The 16,967-nt window shown below is 43.1% G+C and overlaps 1 protein-coding gene across 1 annotated transcript in view; it reads right to left on the bottom strand.

Annotated features, from left to right (window-relative positions):
• Window positions 1-1,559: 1,559 nt before the first annotated feature.
• The window catches only part of LOC147465997 (tubulin-tyrosine ligase), a 135,137-nt gene continuing 119,729 nt past the window's right edge, over window positions 1,560-16,967 (bottom strand). The window contains exons 14-15 of the mRNA XM_086523207.1: window positions 2,082-2,239; window positions 1,560-1,999 (exon numbers count right to left, since the gene is read on the bottom strand). Of these exons, the coding sequence (XP_086379333.1) occupies window positions 1,850-1,999; window positions 2,082-2,239 (308 nt within the window). The 3' untranslated portion in view covers window positions 1,560-1,849. The remainder of the gene's footprint in view (window positions 2,000-2,081; window positions 2,240-16,967) is intronic.

Genomic DNA, 16,967 nt, shown 5'->3' with positions numbered 1-16,967 from the left:
ATTACTTTATATACCACAGACATGAGTGTAATAGGCAACCAGTGAGAGAATTCTTCACACAACGCATGCTTAGGTATCAGCTTGAGCAAACCTTCTTTCCAAGAGGAGGGCAATTCTTGTTGCTCCCAAGCTACATTCACCATGAACAATAGAGGCAACTTCAAATAGTCCTAAAAAGACAAGAAAATTTCCACAAAGAGACCATCCCAACTAGGAGCTCTCCATCGACCCAAATCAAGCAAGCTGGCATACAATTCCGACTCAGTGAAAACAACTTCCAAGTCTTGGGCCTACCGCATTGAAAGAATGGGAGTAACATGCGATAAAAACATGTGACGCGCTTGGCGAGCTTCTCTCGTGGGAGAATAAGGGGCCTCAAAAATCTTGCCATAATGAGAGTGTAGGGCTAGTGCTAGCTCTCTGAAAGTGGAGGTCCACTCCCCGACCGTAATTTAACTCTCCGTATAGCTTGAGACTGCCTAGAGTGATGCAAATGCTGGACGAATTGTTTAGAAGCACATCCTTTATCTGCAAAAGTCTGTTGACGAGCTCGAGTCTGCCATTTGGCCAATTTCCTCTCATCATTGTGCCATAACATAACGCGAGCAGAAAGCAAAGACTATATACAAACAACACAAAATGAAGTGGCAACTCAATAGATACGACACAATTGGATGCACATCTCCACCTCATCACTCTGCAAGAACCAAGTACAAAGTGAGTGGCTGACAGCACACTTACAATAGGGATGTTGACGCTAGAGCATGGAGGGTAAGTGTGTTGTGTAGACTGTTCCTATGGACTGGACTGCTAGAGTCGATGGTGGTAATGATCTGTAAAAGACAAGAACTAAACTAGATATACTCTAGGTACAAGCTAAGATCTCCACTGAATAGCTGATATGTGGAAAGAGGGAAGCCAGGATGCCAAGGGACTCTTTACCAAAGTAAAATCCAGCCTGCCTGGTCTCACCCCAGACCATGCATGCCTATTGCATACTGCATATAGTATACGTACAATGCCTGTAGACCGGCTACACATAAATATACAGTACACAACAACAAACTTCAACAAAGCCTGCAATTCCTCCCATGATAAGTATCAAGGCGGCATCTGCTCACACTGGTAAATACTAAGAAATAATGGCCCGAAGCCTCCCATGCCAAAGAGAGCTGTTTTGACATATTTTTTTTCTATCAGATAAACAACACTAAGACATACCATTATTTTATAACGGGTCAAATTTTCATGGCTTTCCTCCTCAAATCCTTGACTTACCCTGGAGTAATTTAAAAGCTAGTAAACACAAATACCAGGATAGGTGACAGTTGGGCATAGGGACCATCTCACCCGCACACCATAAAAAGATCAATCCTAGACCTTCAAAATACATTACTCAAATCATTTGCAGCAGTGGTTAATCTATGGTATTGTAGCAAAGTTGACAATAATCACGAGTTTTTTTCACTTGATATAGGCCTATTAATTTAAGTAATTCACAATCAAAATGAGGTTTAATACACTTCAAATGAAGATCACTTAGAATTGTACAACAAGCATCAAGCTTCAAAAACTCTTCTCTTCTCTTTGTTGGTTAAGGAGTCATAAAAAATAAGGTAGGCTAAGAGGTTTGATCGTTGAAGTGTGTCAAATGAAGAACAACTTAGAATTGTACAACAAGCATCAAGCTTCAAAAACTCTTCTCTTCTCTTTGTTGGTTAAGGAGTTGTCAAAAATAAGGTAGGCTAAGACGTTTGATCGTTGAAGTGTGAGCTGCAAGGAGAATGATTCCATCTCCATCTCAATCCCTGATGCTACCATAATGCAGAACGAAAAAAGGAGTCCACCCTCACAGAGAAGTCATGTTCCTTTTAGAATTTAGAAAAAGACACCCAAACACATCATCAAAGAACTCGCTGGCCTTAATCATGCTACCATTGCCGAGCACATTGATGACATCATATTTGCATGCTCTAGTACAATCCGGACAATAGGTAACCTGAAAGCAAAAGATGGAAAAAACTTGCACCTTCATGAATTGTCTGGATACAGTAATGACATGGTATAAATTTCAGGCATACCTCAAGTAACCTAGGCTCAAACGAATCTGTAAGCAAGACATCAACACCATATATGGCCCTTGATCTTGAGCAGTGCATTTCAGGATGCAAGGCAAAAGCTCCCTCAAACACTGAACGTAGCATTTGCCGAACCTTTTGGTGTATGTCTCTCCAATTTACTGCAGAATATCAATAGCAGAAAATGACTATCGTAGCACTTAAGAAGTTACCATCACCCCATATTCAAAGACTTTGTTTATTTCCTATGGATTTATGTACCCAAAACACTGAAGAGAGATGAAATGAAATGTACTACTAGCGTTTTCAAAAGGCCAAAATGACGTTTGAGACCAAAGGTTACAACCAAGTGAGATGTGATACAGTCGTTAAGAAAATGTACTCAGATGAAAAATTGAAGAAAGACTTAGGGGCAAACTGCCAATCACATAGGGTAAAGAAGCTAGAGAGTAGTTGGGACACGACAACATGGAAGGGAGCAAACGGGGGAGGGGGGGGGGGGGGGGGGGGGGGATGTTGAAACCAACACGCAGAGAGGATCTCCCGGCTACACAGACCGCCTATGGCGGACGAACCACCCAACCATAACCACCATCCGGCAGCCCCCCCGCGTTGGGCAGCATCCGAGGACGTAGGCGTGCCACCTATAAGACCAAGCGTCCCATACCACCCTGCCTCACCTCCTTGCGGTGACCTCATGCACTCCTAGCCTCTTGGGCTAACCACTGGCACTCTGCCATTGGGGGTCGATAGTTAGAAATGAGGCCTTGGCCTACTTTTATAAAAGTAACTGGCCACATTGTCCGGGTTCACACTACGTCCGCCCGGACACTAGACACCCATCACGACAATGTCATAATAGACTAGATCCCCTCTCTTGTAAGCGGGACATAACATTCTTCCACCCTTAACAACCAATTGTATCCTTCTCAATGAAGTGGGGATACTGAGCTTTCAAAGCTCTGACTGATTCCCAGGTAGAAAACTTTTCATATTGATGCTTCCATTTTATTAAATACTCATCATAAGCACTTCGACGCAAATGATGGGTACAATGATCTAAAACAGCCTTTGGTTCTCGAGGAATATACTCAATTTGGATATCTTCCCATACATTTTCCTCGATAGGCACAACAGTGTCTGTCTCACCAAATTTTCTTTGAGGTGGCTGACATGAAATACCGGATGTACACTAACATCCAAAGGAAGAGCCAATTTATATGCAACTTGGCCAATTTTCTTTGTGATCAAGAATGGACCACGATATCTACCTGAAAGCTTAAAATGCTTTCCAGTTTGCATGGTCTTGGAATCTTTGGGTATCTTCAGATAGACCCATTGTCCCACCTCTAGAGTCCCTAAAGACCTCCTTTGATTAGTATAAGTAGTAACTCGATCACAAGCTGTCCTTATACTATCCTTAGCAATTCGAACATTTCTTGCATATCATACAAGATATCTCGAGCTTGGCGATCTTTTGACTTTCTCTAAGCCAATAGCAATAGGGGATTTAGGCTCAAATCCATACATCAACATGAATGGGTAAAATCCAATAGCAGAATGCTTGCTACTATTGTAGACAAACTCTAATTGTGGAAGGTACCTTTCCTAATCATACTGCCTGTGAGAAACGAACACGAGGAGAGGATCTCCCAGATACACGGAGCGCCTATGGACACGCGTTGGACGAACCACCCGACCATAGTCACCATCCGGTAGCACCCCCACATTGGGGCCAACGTCCGAGGACGTATGCGTGCACCTGTAAGACTGGGTGTCCCATACCACCCTGCCTCACCTCCTCGAGGTGACCTCGTGCACTCCTAGCCTCTCAGGCTAACCACTGGCACTTTGCCTATGGGAGTTTATAGTTAGAAATGAGGCCTTGGTCTCCTTTTATAAAAGTGACCGGCCACACTGGTCGGGTTAACACTACGTTCACCCGAACATTGGACACCCATCCCGACGGGTCATAGGCTAGATTCTCTCTCTTGTAAGTAGGACATAACATACTTCCCCCCTTAAGAACCACTGATACCTTCATCAATGAAATGGGGATACTGAGCTTTCAAAGCTCTGACTGATTCCCAAATAGCAAACTTTTCATATTGACCCTTCCATTTAATTAAATACTCATCATAAGCACTTCGGCGCAAAAGACGGGTACAGTGATCTAAAACAGCCTCTGGTCCTTGAGGAATATACTGAGTTTGGATATCTTCCCATACATTTTCCTCGATAGGCACTACAGTGTCAGCTTCACCTCATTTTACTTTAAGGCGACTGACATAAAATTGTCACAAAATCTAATATCTAACCAACCCAAATGATTTTCTCATATTACACTGATCATTTAATGTGGGAGAATAAACGGGAACAAGGGTTAAGATATAGACATGTGCTTATAGATCTATCTTCAACACGGGGCCAATGGTAAAGGGGCCCAAATGAGAGATGGTCTATCAAAGAGCAAGGCTAACCAATAGAGCATAAGACCTTAGGGTTAGCTTCATTGAAGACCTCCAATAATTAGTAAAAGTCCTTTGACCTTAGGTAAGCTAGGGTTGAGCTTGAGGTGGGAACCCGGCCCAAGCTTAAGGTCCTTGAGGTGCTTAAGGTGCCTGATGACTGAGATGCTTGAGATGCTTGAGGTGCTTGATGATTGAGATGCTTGTCATGCTTGTGATGCTAGGGCTGTACTTGAGGTGAGAACCCAGCCCAAGCTTGAGGGGCTTAAGGGCCAAGCTTGTGGTGAGAACTAGACCCAAGGTTGAGTGGCTTGAGGTGTGCAAAAGTCAATGTCGATCTCTACAAGGAGGGGGCGAGCCCTACATGAGGGGGGATGAGAGAGAGCACACACACACACACAAGGTATGCCTAGTACAAAGAAAGCAAAAGGGACACTTGTCAAGTTCCTCCTCACGTTGCCCTCATGGTGTGCCTGAAGCCTATTGGTTGGCCACCCAAGGCGTCCAATGATAATTTAGAAGATTTAATTAATTGTTTTAGCATTTATCAAGTCTTCTCTCTCAAAGGGGAAAGGGATCCTGTAGCAGGACTTGGACACTCCAACTCAAGAATCAATCGCGACAGCACCAAATAACCACTTAACAATTCACAGATCACAATAGATTTGCACTGGCTCGGTGGAGTTCCGTGCCTAGAGATATTGGCTCCAAAGACTGGCGCCCCTTTCAATATTTCTTTTTGTATTAATCAATTCAAAGTACAAGACAGTGGCTCGGGATTCACTCTCAGACTCTGCGTCCAGATGCTCTGAGAAGTGAGGCCCTCACCACTAATTTAAAGGTTACAAGGCATGCCCAAAAGCAAAGCCCAAAAGCTTGAAAGCAAAAGCAAATTCTCTCTCTCTCTCAATGAGAGTTAAAATAAAGCAATTCAACTCTTTCTCTCATCCAAAATCCTTGCGCTCATCATTATTATTAAAAAAAAAAACCTCCGCGATTTTCGGAAATTAGGGCTTTTGGCAGAAATTAGGGTTTGCAAGAATTTTAGGGTTTCTGTTGTCCGCCACGTCATCACTTTGTGACATACCCCCCTCTTGAAAGCGTTGTAATCGACCGCGATTACGCCTGCAAAACCAACAAAGGCCATAAACCGTCTTAGCAGACACTGACTGTTAGTACCTACGTACTAGGAACACACCTCTAGCACATGTACAAAATCGACAATCACATCATACGACATCCCACTGCACCAAATCTTCGGCCAAGCTGAATTTCTGGGTTCCGTTTGGAGTAGACTATACTAAACCAAAACATCGAGGTAAAGTTTCACAATCCAAGGAGTATCTGCTAGGTCCTCCTTCTCCATCCACTTCTCATCAAATGCAGGAAAGTTCTTGAACTTAACCAAGAACCGCCTTCGGACTTTACCTTTCTTCGTATCCGTATGTGCCAAAATCTGTTCAGGAACAAGGGTCTCCTCGTTTTCTTCCATTGCGGGTTGCTCATCAGGCTCCCCATCATCAGGCACATCACCCTTAACAGGTTTCAAGAGACTCACATGCAATCCATTGTGAATCCTCCAAGTATCTAGCAGTTTCAATCGGAAGGAGACATCATTTATCTTTAAAGTAATCTGGAAAGGTCCGTAGTATCGCATACTAAGCTTTGGAAAAAGCCTCTCCTTTTCCTTTTTCTTTCTTAGGCGTGCCTTCTCAAAAGTAAGAGCACCCAATCATCCTCCTTCAGTTTCAAGTCGTGACGATGGCAATCCGCTACCTTTTTCTGTCATTCTTGAGACTTTTGCAAAGTCTCGCGAACCTTGGCAAAAGCCGTATCCAAATCTCGCGAATATTCATCCGCTTCAAATATCTAATCTTTCGTGCTCAGGAAGGATGGAACCTTCGCAGCACTTTCAACAATCTCAAATGGCGTCTTCCCCGTCGAAGAGTGTATCTTGTTATTGTAGGCAAATTCCACCGAAGGTAAGTCTTTTCCCAATGAGTCTTCTAATCCGAGATACAAGACTTCAATAAATCTAAAACCACTGAATTGGCAATCTCGGATTGCCCGTCAGTCTGCAAGTGGAACGATGACGAGAACTACAACCGCGTGCCAATGTTCTCCCAAATTGCCTTCCAAAACAAACTCATAAATCTGGGGTCTCTGTCGGAGACAATCGTCTCAGACGTGCCATGTAATCGGAAAATCATCATGATCATTCTGTGTTCTCGGGAGATCAAAAATGAAATCCATTTGAATATTTTCCCAGGGGCGGGTGGGTATGGGTAAAGGCTGTAATAATTCCTGTGCCTTATGCCTGTCAAACTTGACCTTCTGGCATACTGCGCACAAACTCTTCCACATCCTTTTTGAGTCTCGGCCAAAAGAAGTATCTCTCTACCCCTTCATGGTGGTAGCAATGCTGCGGTGAGGTGGACAGTGGATTTCAGTCATAACCTTTTCCCGCAACGGCTGGGTAACGCACAACATAGTCTTTCTCATCAAGTAGCCTTCCCGAAGGGAGTATCCAGCTACTGTCTCCCCATCCTGTATCCATGTGAAAATATCTGCAAAATCTGTATCTGTGGCATACTAATCGACCATATCCTCGAAGCTCCTATGATGTATCGCGGAAATATGCCAGAACCAACGGCTTCCGAGACAAAGTATCTGTCACCACATTCTTTTGTCCCTGCACATGGACAATCTGGAAGTGAAACTGTGACAAGATGTTCGCCCACCGCATCTGCTTTTCCGAAAGCTACTTCTGTGGCAAGAAGTAGCGCAAACTTTGATGGTCTGTAAAGACAGTTAAATCTGCTCCGAGTAGGTAATGCCGCCACTGAGTAAGAGCATGGATAACCACCAAAAGCTCTTCCTCATAAATCTGTGCTGTCATCTTCTGCCTAGAGAACAATCGGCTCTCGTAAGCAATGACATGGCCTTCTTGCATCAAGACCGCACCCAGACTACGACCATAAGCATCACAAAATACCTCAAATGACTTTTGCAAGTCCGGCAAAGTCAAATCTGGTCTTGTAGTCAATTTCTCTTTCAATGTCTGAAAGGCAGTCACCTTTGTGGATCCCCACGAGAAAGGGACTCCTTTCTGTATCAAGATATGCAAAGGGGAAGCAACCTCTGCAAACTTTCAAATGAACCATCTGTAGTACGAACACAGTCGCAAGAAGCTTTCAACTTCATGGACATTCTTCAAATCGGGCCAATCACAGATAGTGTCTATCTTGGCCGGATCCATTTGCACTCCTGTTGCTGAGACAAGTGTCCCAAAAAAAATGTTCTCTGAAGCATATGATCTCTCTGTTCTCTTGGAGAAAACAACGATATCATCAAATAAAGTGCCAACAAATAGCCTGTACTCTTGAAAAATCCTGTCCATCATCCGGTTAAATGTCGCAAGAGCATTGGTTAAGCCATCAGGCATCACCAAAACCTCAAATAACCCAAAAGTCGTCCAAAAGGCTGTCTTGTAGACGTCTCCTGGCACGATTCGGATCTGATGATATCCACTCTTCAAGTCAATCCTGCTAAAGCACGAGGATCCCTGTAACTTGTCGAGTATATCATCGATCCTAGGAATCAAAAATCTGTTCTTGATGGTGATTTCGTTGAGAGCGCTATAATTGATACACATTCTCCAAGATCCATCTTTCTTCAAATCCAACAACAGTGGAGAGCAATACGATGAAGTACTATGCTGGACAAGACCCTTTTCCAAGAGGTCTTTAATTGGGTTCATAATCTTTTCATTCTGTGCTCGGCTCACACAGTAAGGTGGCCGGTTCAGTGGCGTGCTTCCAGGTATTAGATCAATGGTTTGATCTTCAGGCCCTCTGAAAAGCAATCGGCATGAGTGTGGAGAAAAATCTTGGCGTTCTTTTGATCAGGTCAAAACATATTCAACCTTTATCCATCGTTCAGTTCTCTCCCAAAAGAATGAGTAAGAAACTGAAGTTCATCAAGTACAATCTCTAAGCCCTTCATTTATCAAAGTCGCTTTCTCGGCCCGATAGTCAACCACGGCGTAGCTCTTGTGGTACCAAGGGATCTTGAGTAGAACGTCACTCGCGTGCCCTCAACACACCCCTCATTGCAAACAAAGTTTGCCAATGCTCGGTGTAATGGCAACATCCCATCCGGGTGCCAGTCGAGCTACCTCCGCCTGTGGCGTCAGTCTGTCGCGCGTAATTCCAAATCGAGCCGCCAATTCCAAGTGAAAAGAAGTTGACCTTGGCTCCTTAAAAAGAGCTTCCCGATCCTTCACTTTGTCCCAAAAGCGGCAAAGTTTGTACTTTCATTCATTAGATTCGGTGCAGGTCCCACGCCATGTGGTACCAGTTCTGCTTTTCTATCTGCCTTTTCTGCCACGTTCCTCCGCTGCTCTCGAACTCTCAGGCCTGTCTTCGTCTTTATCATTCTGTTCTTTCTGTGCCTTTTTAGGGCACTTCCCGGAGATATGTCCCTGTTCCCCGCATCCAAAGCACTTCCCCTCACTGATGAAGCGAGCTCTCTCCTCGGGAGTAAGCTTGGGTCGTGCATCCTTTTTCTCTGGGTTGCTCTTTTTCTTTCTACTTCCATTCCCAGAAGTCTGTTCGGCTCGTTGTGTCATGGCCTCATCTGTGGGGTAGGTCAGACTTCCAGAGTGAATGGCAAAGCCCCGCTTCGCATGACTCATCAACTCTTGAATAGAAGCTGACTTCTGTTCCAAGTAGTGATCTCGGACCTCTGTAGGTAGACCCAAGGTGAACCGCTCAATCTGTTCTCTGAACGAGATCTTCTTGAATGAAGAGGCGGGTAGAAAAGAGCTCCAGAATCTTTCACAATAAGCATTGATTGTATCTTTCTTGGTCATCCGAAGATGGTTCCAAGCAGCTCGTATATCTCGTTCATATTCTTGCGTCAACCAAGAAGAAATAAAAAGATTTTTAAATTTCAGCCATTTAACTGACACAGTCTTGTTTAAAAGAAGCGTGGACCACCAAGTACGAGCATTTCCCTTACGGTAAGAGGCAACTGTCTGAATCTTGGAGTGCTCTGAATAGCGTGCTCCCGCGAAAGCAATGTCAAACTGCTGTATAAAAGACAAAGCCTTCAAAGCATCTGAGTATCCTGAAAAAGTATCAAACTTGATCGAGTGGCCACCTTCCTTAAACTCTTGGACTTTCTTGCTTTTATCTTCGAGAAATTCATACTGGTTGGCTTTGTAAAAATTCCTCTTGTTCGCATAGAAGTTTCCATCATCAGAATCTGAGCTGTCTGTAGACGAGTCCTCAGTAGAACTGTCAGTCTCTGGGCGAGATTTAGTCTTCTTTGCCTTTTTCTTGCCCTTTCCGAAGCTTTGTTTCTTGCTTCGCTTTTTACTTTTCTGTCTTCTTCGCTCGAATCTGAAGAGCTAGAAGAACTATCAGAAGCTGGAATCTTCGTTGTGATCCCTGCCCGCATCTCCAGATGCAGAGGGAGTCGACTAATCCTTGCGTGAAGCCATAAGTGCTGCGGAAAAAAAATTGGGGATCCGATTTCCCGTAGAAGAGAAATCGGACGTGCTCTGATACCACTATAACAGACTTGGACACTCCAAGTCAAGAATCAATCGCGACAACACCAAATAACCACTTCAAAACAATTCACAGATCACAATAGATTTGCACTGGCCCGGCAGAGCTTCGTGCCTAGAGATATTGGCCCCAGAGACTGGCGCCCCTTTCGGTATTTCTTTTTGTATTAATCAATTCAGAGTACAAGAGAGTGGCTCGAGATTCACTCTCAGACTCTGCGTGCAGATGCTCTGAGAAGTGAGGCCCTCACCACTAATTTAAAGGTTACAAGGGATGCCCAAAAGCAGAGCCCCAAAACCTTGAAAGCAAAATCAAATTCTCTCTCTCTCAATATGAGAGTTAAAATAAAGCAATTCAACTTTCTCTCATCCAAAATCCTTACGTAACAAAAAACTAGGATTTACGTCGCTCATCATTAAAAATAAAAAATTTAAAAAAATAAAGAAAATTTGCCTCCACGATTTCTGGAAATTAGGGTTTTTGGCAAAAATTAGGGTTTGCAAGAATTTTAGGGTTTCTCGCAGAAATTAGGGTTTTCTGTTTCTGTTGTCCGCAACGTCATCACTTTGTGACAGGTCCACACTTGTCCCAAGACTACCCTTGTTGCTTGCTATGACTCCTGCTTATCATTGGCTAGGCCTGGAGGGGTCCAATGAGCTTCAAGCATGAGCTACATAGGGGGGTCGTCCAAAGCTAGTAGGGGGCTTGCTTAGGGGGTATACTCTCCCACACACATTCACACACACTCTCATTGTGTGAAGTGCAAAGTGCAAGTAGAGAGGTTGAGAGCCTACACCAACACTCTTGGCTACGGAGGGCAAATCCAACCAAGAGCCATGCTTCAATGCTTAAGCTTGCCATCTTCTCCATCTTAATTACTATGCTATTATGTATGCTAGCAAGAAGAGTGATGATAAGTGAGGAATTAATTCTTTCTCCTATAAAATGTTTCTTCTCCCTCTTCCCTACCCTCATTCCCTGCTAGCTCTCTCCACCTTCGAATGTGTTTGAGGTCTTGGGACTGAGGCTTGGGATAGTTAATGCTTTCTTCAAAGTTTATATTATGCTCGTGATGCATGAAGCTTTCCATCTTCACTACATCACCTAGGTCACAAGGAACGCAAAGATTGTGTTGTAACAAGTCTCTCTTGATAGGGAGAAATCATAATACAAATGCCTATTGGAGGGGGGACCGGTTCCACATAAATCCGGTCCTCAACTATTGTCATGTTCTTTAAATTCTCTCTCTTGCAAAAGTATTGTTCATGCCAAGTTAACTAATTGCTATGTTTATGTTGCTATCTTCAATTATGATCACCCGCTATGCTCACAAAGTAATTTCTCAAAAGTACTCTCATTAATTTCCGCTACCCTCGAGTTAACAGGCCACTTCCATTACATTGGTATCAAAGCATTTGGTTTCTCTTTTCTTGCTTAAGAAGAGAGGTCCTTAAGCAGCCTATAAATGGTTGATTTTGTTAATTATATTAGGGTATGTGGGATATGGTGCACACCTCGGGGGCGTTGGACTTAACAATGACTCTCTCTCCCATTCGAGAGGAGGAATCCAAAGAGCAAGAAAGCAATGAAACTTTAAGTTCCTCTAAAGATGTGGCTCCACGAAGACGGCGCTCTAGACGATCGCCCACTCCTCCCAAGAGGAAACAAAGGAAGAAAAGGGCTAGAAAGAGGTCACCCTCTTCTCCTTCTTTTCACCTTCCTCCTCTTCCGACGAAAGCTATGGCTATTCTCCTAGAGAATACAAGAGGGTAGAACATCGCAAATCATACCCTGCATGGTGAAGGTCGCAAAAGCTAAAGAAGTTCAAGGAGGGAGGAAAGAGTATCTCTTTTCTCACCTATGATGGCACCTTTGGTGCTACCGACAAAGTGTTGGCCTTCATCCAGCAATTTGATGCGACCTTCGGAGACGAGAGCTTCACAGAGTCCTCCAAGCTACGCCATGTAGCTATGCACTTCCAAAAAACAGCTCGTCAATGGTGGGCTAGCCTTCGTGGCAACGACGAAGCCCGAAAGACATGGAAAACTCTACGAGTTTCCATCATGAAGCAATTCCTTGCAAGTGATGCAAAGGACAAAGTGCTCACCGAATGGTGCAGCCTGAAGCTTCTCTCTCATGAGTCTATCCATAAGTATGTAGACAAGTTTTGGGATTTACATCTCAAGGCTACTGTCTTTTAAAAGATAGACTTTGCCGAGCAAAAGCAATAATTTTGTGCGGGATTACCTGAAGAGATGGCTGAATACATCCACACTCAACGGCTTGGTTCTATCACCGAAGTAATCCATCACACCATGGTTGCTTCATGCATCAATTTCCATCAAGGGGCTAGACGAAATGTCAAGCCCATGGAAAACAAAGACAAAAATGATGCAAAGGGGAAAACCGATGCTCAAAATTCTTCTCGAGGCCCTTCCAACAACAACAACAACAATCGGTCCAACGAGAAGGGAGTTTACAAAGGCAAAAACAAACTCTCTCCTGAAGAGCTTGAAGCTTTTCGCAAGGACCATAAGTGTTTCAAGTGTGGGGAGCAAGGACATGGCTATCGTTCTTGCCCCAAGAAAAATCCTCGCGATGAGACTCCTAGGGCTTTCACCATCAAAGCTACAAAAGAGGATGTTCATTGCAAAGGATAATCTCTCTCCTATGCTTGGGGAAAGGTAAGGGAGCATGATGCCTTCATCTTGTTTGACCCTGGCTCTACTCACAACTTCATATCAACGGAGTTGGCCACCAAGTTGGACATTCAAGATTTTGAGATGGGAGATATTGTAACGGCCGACGCAGCTTTCAAAGGACAGCAAGCCTCCGTTACTCCCTTGATTGGGAAGTTGAGGCTTTATATCCAAAGCTATGTCGACAGAGCAAACTTTTTCATCTCTCCTCTCCACCATGAGGATGCTATCCTAGGGGCACCATGGTTTGATCGCATGGTTGCCAATATGAAGTTCCCTGAAAGGAGAATCTACTTCACCTACACGGAAAAGAACATGTATATAGATGCTAGTGAGCGTGGTCGCACTATTCCACTTGTAAATCCTCCTGCTTTTGATAAATCAATGAAGAGCTCAATTTCTGCGTACATGATTTTTGTCAAAGAGTCTCTAAAAGATCCTAATGTTTCATCAAATGTAAATGATAGGAATCAAGAAGAGTTAGACTTGTCTAATTTTCTATAAGGATTCCAAGATGTGTTCATCCCTATGGACTTACCTCAAAAAAGAGGGGATGATGACCATCAAATTGAGCTCCTTCCAAGAAGCTCACTACCTAACAAGCGTCCTTATCAAGTCTCTCAAGCTCAACAAGAGAAGATCATGAGGCAATTGGTAAACAAAGGGATGGTGAGGCCTAGTTCCTCTCCCTTTTGTTCTCCAGTCCTTTTAGTGCAAAAGAAAGATGGTACATACCGTATGTGTGTGGACTATCGAGCACTAAACCATATCACTATCAAAAACAAATTTCCCATGCCTCGAGTAGAAGATTTGTTTGACAAGCTACAAGGCTCTACCTACTTCAGTAGGATTGACCTTAAAAGTGGCTATCATTAAATAAGGATAGTGGATGACGATATCCTAAAGACCGCGTTTCGCACAACATTTGGTCTTTATGAATATCTAGTCATGCCTTTTGGCTTGACTAATGCACCAGCTACGTTCAATCGTCTAATGGAGAAAATCTAGAGGCCCTACCGCAAATTCACTGGAGTGTTCTTTAATGATATCATCATCTACTCCAAGTCTTTGGAGAAACACAAGCAGCATCTCCAAGTGATTTTTCAAGCATTGAGGGAGAACAAGCTTTTTCTCAACCAAAAGAGAATTTTTCCTCCAAGAGATTCAATACTTAGGTCATATTATCTCTCAAGATGGTATCCGTATGGATCCATCGAAGTTAGAGGTAGTAAAAAGCATGGCCTAATCCAAGGAATCTACATGAGCTAAGAAGCTTCGTTGGTATGTGCGCATGCTATAGACGCTTCATAGCAAAATTCTCTCAAATAGCAAGACCACTACATGACTTAAATAAGAAGAACGTTAAGTATGTATGGACTGCTAAGAAGTAAAATGCTTTTGATAAGCTCAAATAAAAGCTTACCTCCCAACCAGTCCTTACGCTTCTGGATCTCTCAAAGCCATTTGAGGTCCAATGTGATGCTTGTGGTGATTGCCTTGAGCAGTTTTGCTTCAAGAAGGGCATGCCATAGCATATGAGAGCCGAAGGGTCAATACGGATGAACAAGTCTTGGGCATTTATGAGAAAGAGCTTTTAGCTGTTCTACATGCCCTAGACACATGGAAGCACTATTTATTGGGAACTCCATTTATTCTACGAACCGAGCACCAAAGTCTCAAATATTTCATGACGCAAACCAAGATTTCCGACAAACAAAGAGGTGGGAAAATTTTCTTTTGTAATTTAATTTCCATATTGCTCGTAAGCACAATCAAGCGGCCGACGCACTTTCACAGTGACCAAAAGTTAATACAGTGTCTATAGCTACTCACAATGATCTATCCTCTTCTATCCTCTATAATAGATGAGTATGCTACTGACCCTGACTTTAGAGACATAATGTCAGCCCTTGCTTTGGGAAAGAAAGAGGAACCATTCACCTTGCAGAATGGTTATCTTCTCCACGGCAATAGGCTATGTATTACCCATTCTCTTCGTGAGAAAGTTATGTATGAATCCCATGCTCCTCCCTATACGGTGCATAGAGATATTCAACCTACTCTTCGAGGAGTAGAGATGTATTTCTATTAGCCTACCATGAAAGTGGACATACAAGAGTATGTTTCAAAATACGCAGTATGCCAAAAGACCGAGTATGATAGAGGGAAGCAACCTAGAGTACTCCAACCATTGCCTATCCCAAATTCACCATGGGAGAGTATATCCATGGATTTTATCTTTAGATTACCCAAGTCTATCCATGGTAATACGGGAATATGGACAATAGTCGACAGGTTTAGCAAGAAAGCACACTTTATTCCTGTCAAAAAGACTATTAAGACACATCAAATGGCAACTCTCTTCATATCACAGATTTTCAAACACCATGGATTTCCAACATCCATCGTGTCAGATAGAGATCCTAGAATGACCAGTAATTTCTGGAAAGATCTCTTTGAAAATCTAGGAACAAGATTCAATTTCTCTTCGGCCTATCACCCACAAACGGATGGCCAAAGTGAGATAGTCAATCTTACGATACTCGATCTACTCAAGACTTATGTTACCAAAGTAGATCAACGTTCACAATGAGAAAAGTACTTACCTCTTGTAGAGTATGCCTACAATAATACTGTACATACTTCTACGGGAAAAGCACCTTTTGAGATCATTGAGGGAAGACCTAAAAGTCCCTTGCTACTCAAAGTACATTGAAAGATCTTCGCTAGCGATGAGTATAGCCGTGACCTACAAGAATCTTTTCAAAAGATTAAAGAGGCTATATCCATCTCTCAACAAAGGCAAAAAGCTGTTGCTGACAAGCACAAAAGGGCCTTAACGTTCAAAGAAAATGATTGGGTCTTACTTAAGTTTCCTAAGGCTCGATTGAGGCAAACGACGGGCAAAAATCTTGCGGGTCATCAAAAGTATTATGTTAAGCTAGCAAGAAAATACTATGGTCCTTTCCAAATCTTGAAACCTATTAATAAGACGGCTAACCAACTCAAGTTACCCAGCCATTGGCTCATACACAATGCTTTTCATGTGAGCCTATTGAAGCCTTACAAAGGAGAGCCACCAAGTGAACCAATTATTGAAGACCCTCCCGAAGTTGAAGACCAAGAAGAGGTGCTACAAGCGGAAGCTATCCTTCGGCATGAAGACAAGGTACTACGACATGGTAAGATTATCCGACGGTATCTTATTAAGTTCAAAAATTATCCTTTTGAAGATGCTAGATGGATGGAAGGAATACAGCTTAAGGAAAGTATGAACCTTGTCAATGCTTACAATGCTACATTAGAGTAAGCAAATGTACAAATTTCTTTTGAATGACCCATGTTTTTGTCTTACAAGACTAGTTCTCTTTTTAATTCTGCACAAATTTAAATAGTATGCATGCTTAGAATCATGTTTGTGATAACGACGTCTCTCAAACACCAAGTAGAATTTGTCACTCTACTTTGAGAGAATGAAATGGACTAAAGAGCAGACATACTTGCGGCAGCTATGTCTGCCAAGCACCAAATGGATTAGTCATCTATCTTAGAAAGATGTCGTAGGGTAGAAAGGGATCCTTTACCCGCTAAGAAAGATTGACTAATGATTAAGGCTTTATCTCGTCTACCTCATAGTCGACAACGACTATGATTTCAAGAGAGAGGTAACGTCTAACCAACCCAAATGATTTTCTCATATTAAACTAATCATTTAATGTGGGAGAACAAACGGGAACAAGGGTTAAGATATAAACGGGTGTTTATAGATCTATCTCAACACGGGGCCAATGGTAAACGGGCCCAAATGAGAGATGGTCTATCAAAGAGAAAGGCTCCCCAATAGAGCATAAGACCTTAGGGTTAGCTTCATTGAAGACATCCAATAATTAGTGTAAAAGTCCTTTGACCTTAGGTAAGCTAGGGCTGAGCTTGAGATGGGAACCCAGCCAGAGCTTAAGGTGCTTGAGAGGCTTGTCGTGCTTGATGACTAAGGTGCTTGAGATGCTTAAGGTGCCTAATGACTGAGATGCTTGAGATGCTTGATGATTGAGATGCTTGTCATGCTTGTGATGCTAGGGTTGTACTTGAAGTAAGAACCCAGCCCAAGCTTGAGGGGCTTAAGGGCCAAGCTTGTGGTGAGAACGA

Source organism: Adiantum capillus-veneris, chromosome 1 (genome assembly GCF_014529385.1).
Source record: "Adiantum capillus-veneris isolate H3 chromosome 1, ASM1452938v2, whole genome shotgun sequence".
NCBI classification, from domain to species: Eukaryota; Viridiplantae; Streptophyta; class Polypodiopsida; order Polypodiales; family Pteridaceae; genus Adiantum; species Adiantum capillus-veneris.
Note: the sequence above shows the minus strand (reverse complement) of the source record. Positions and strands in the feature narration are given on the sequence as shown.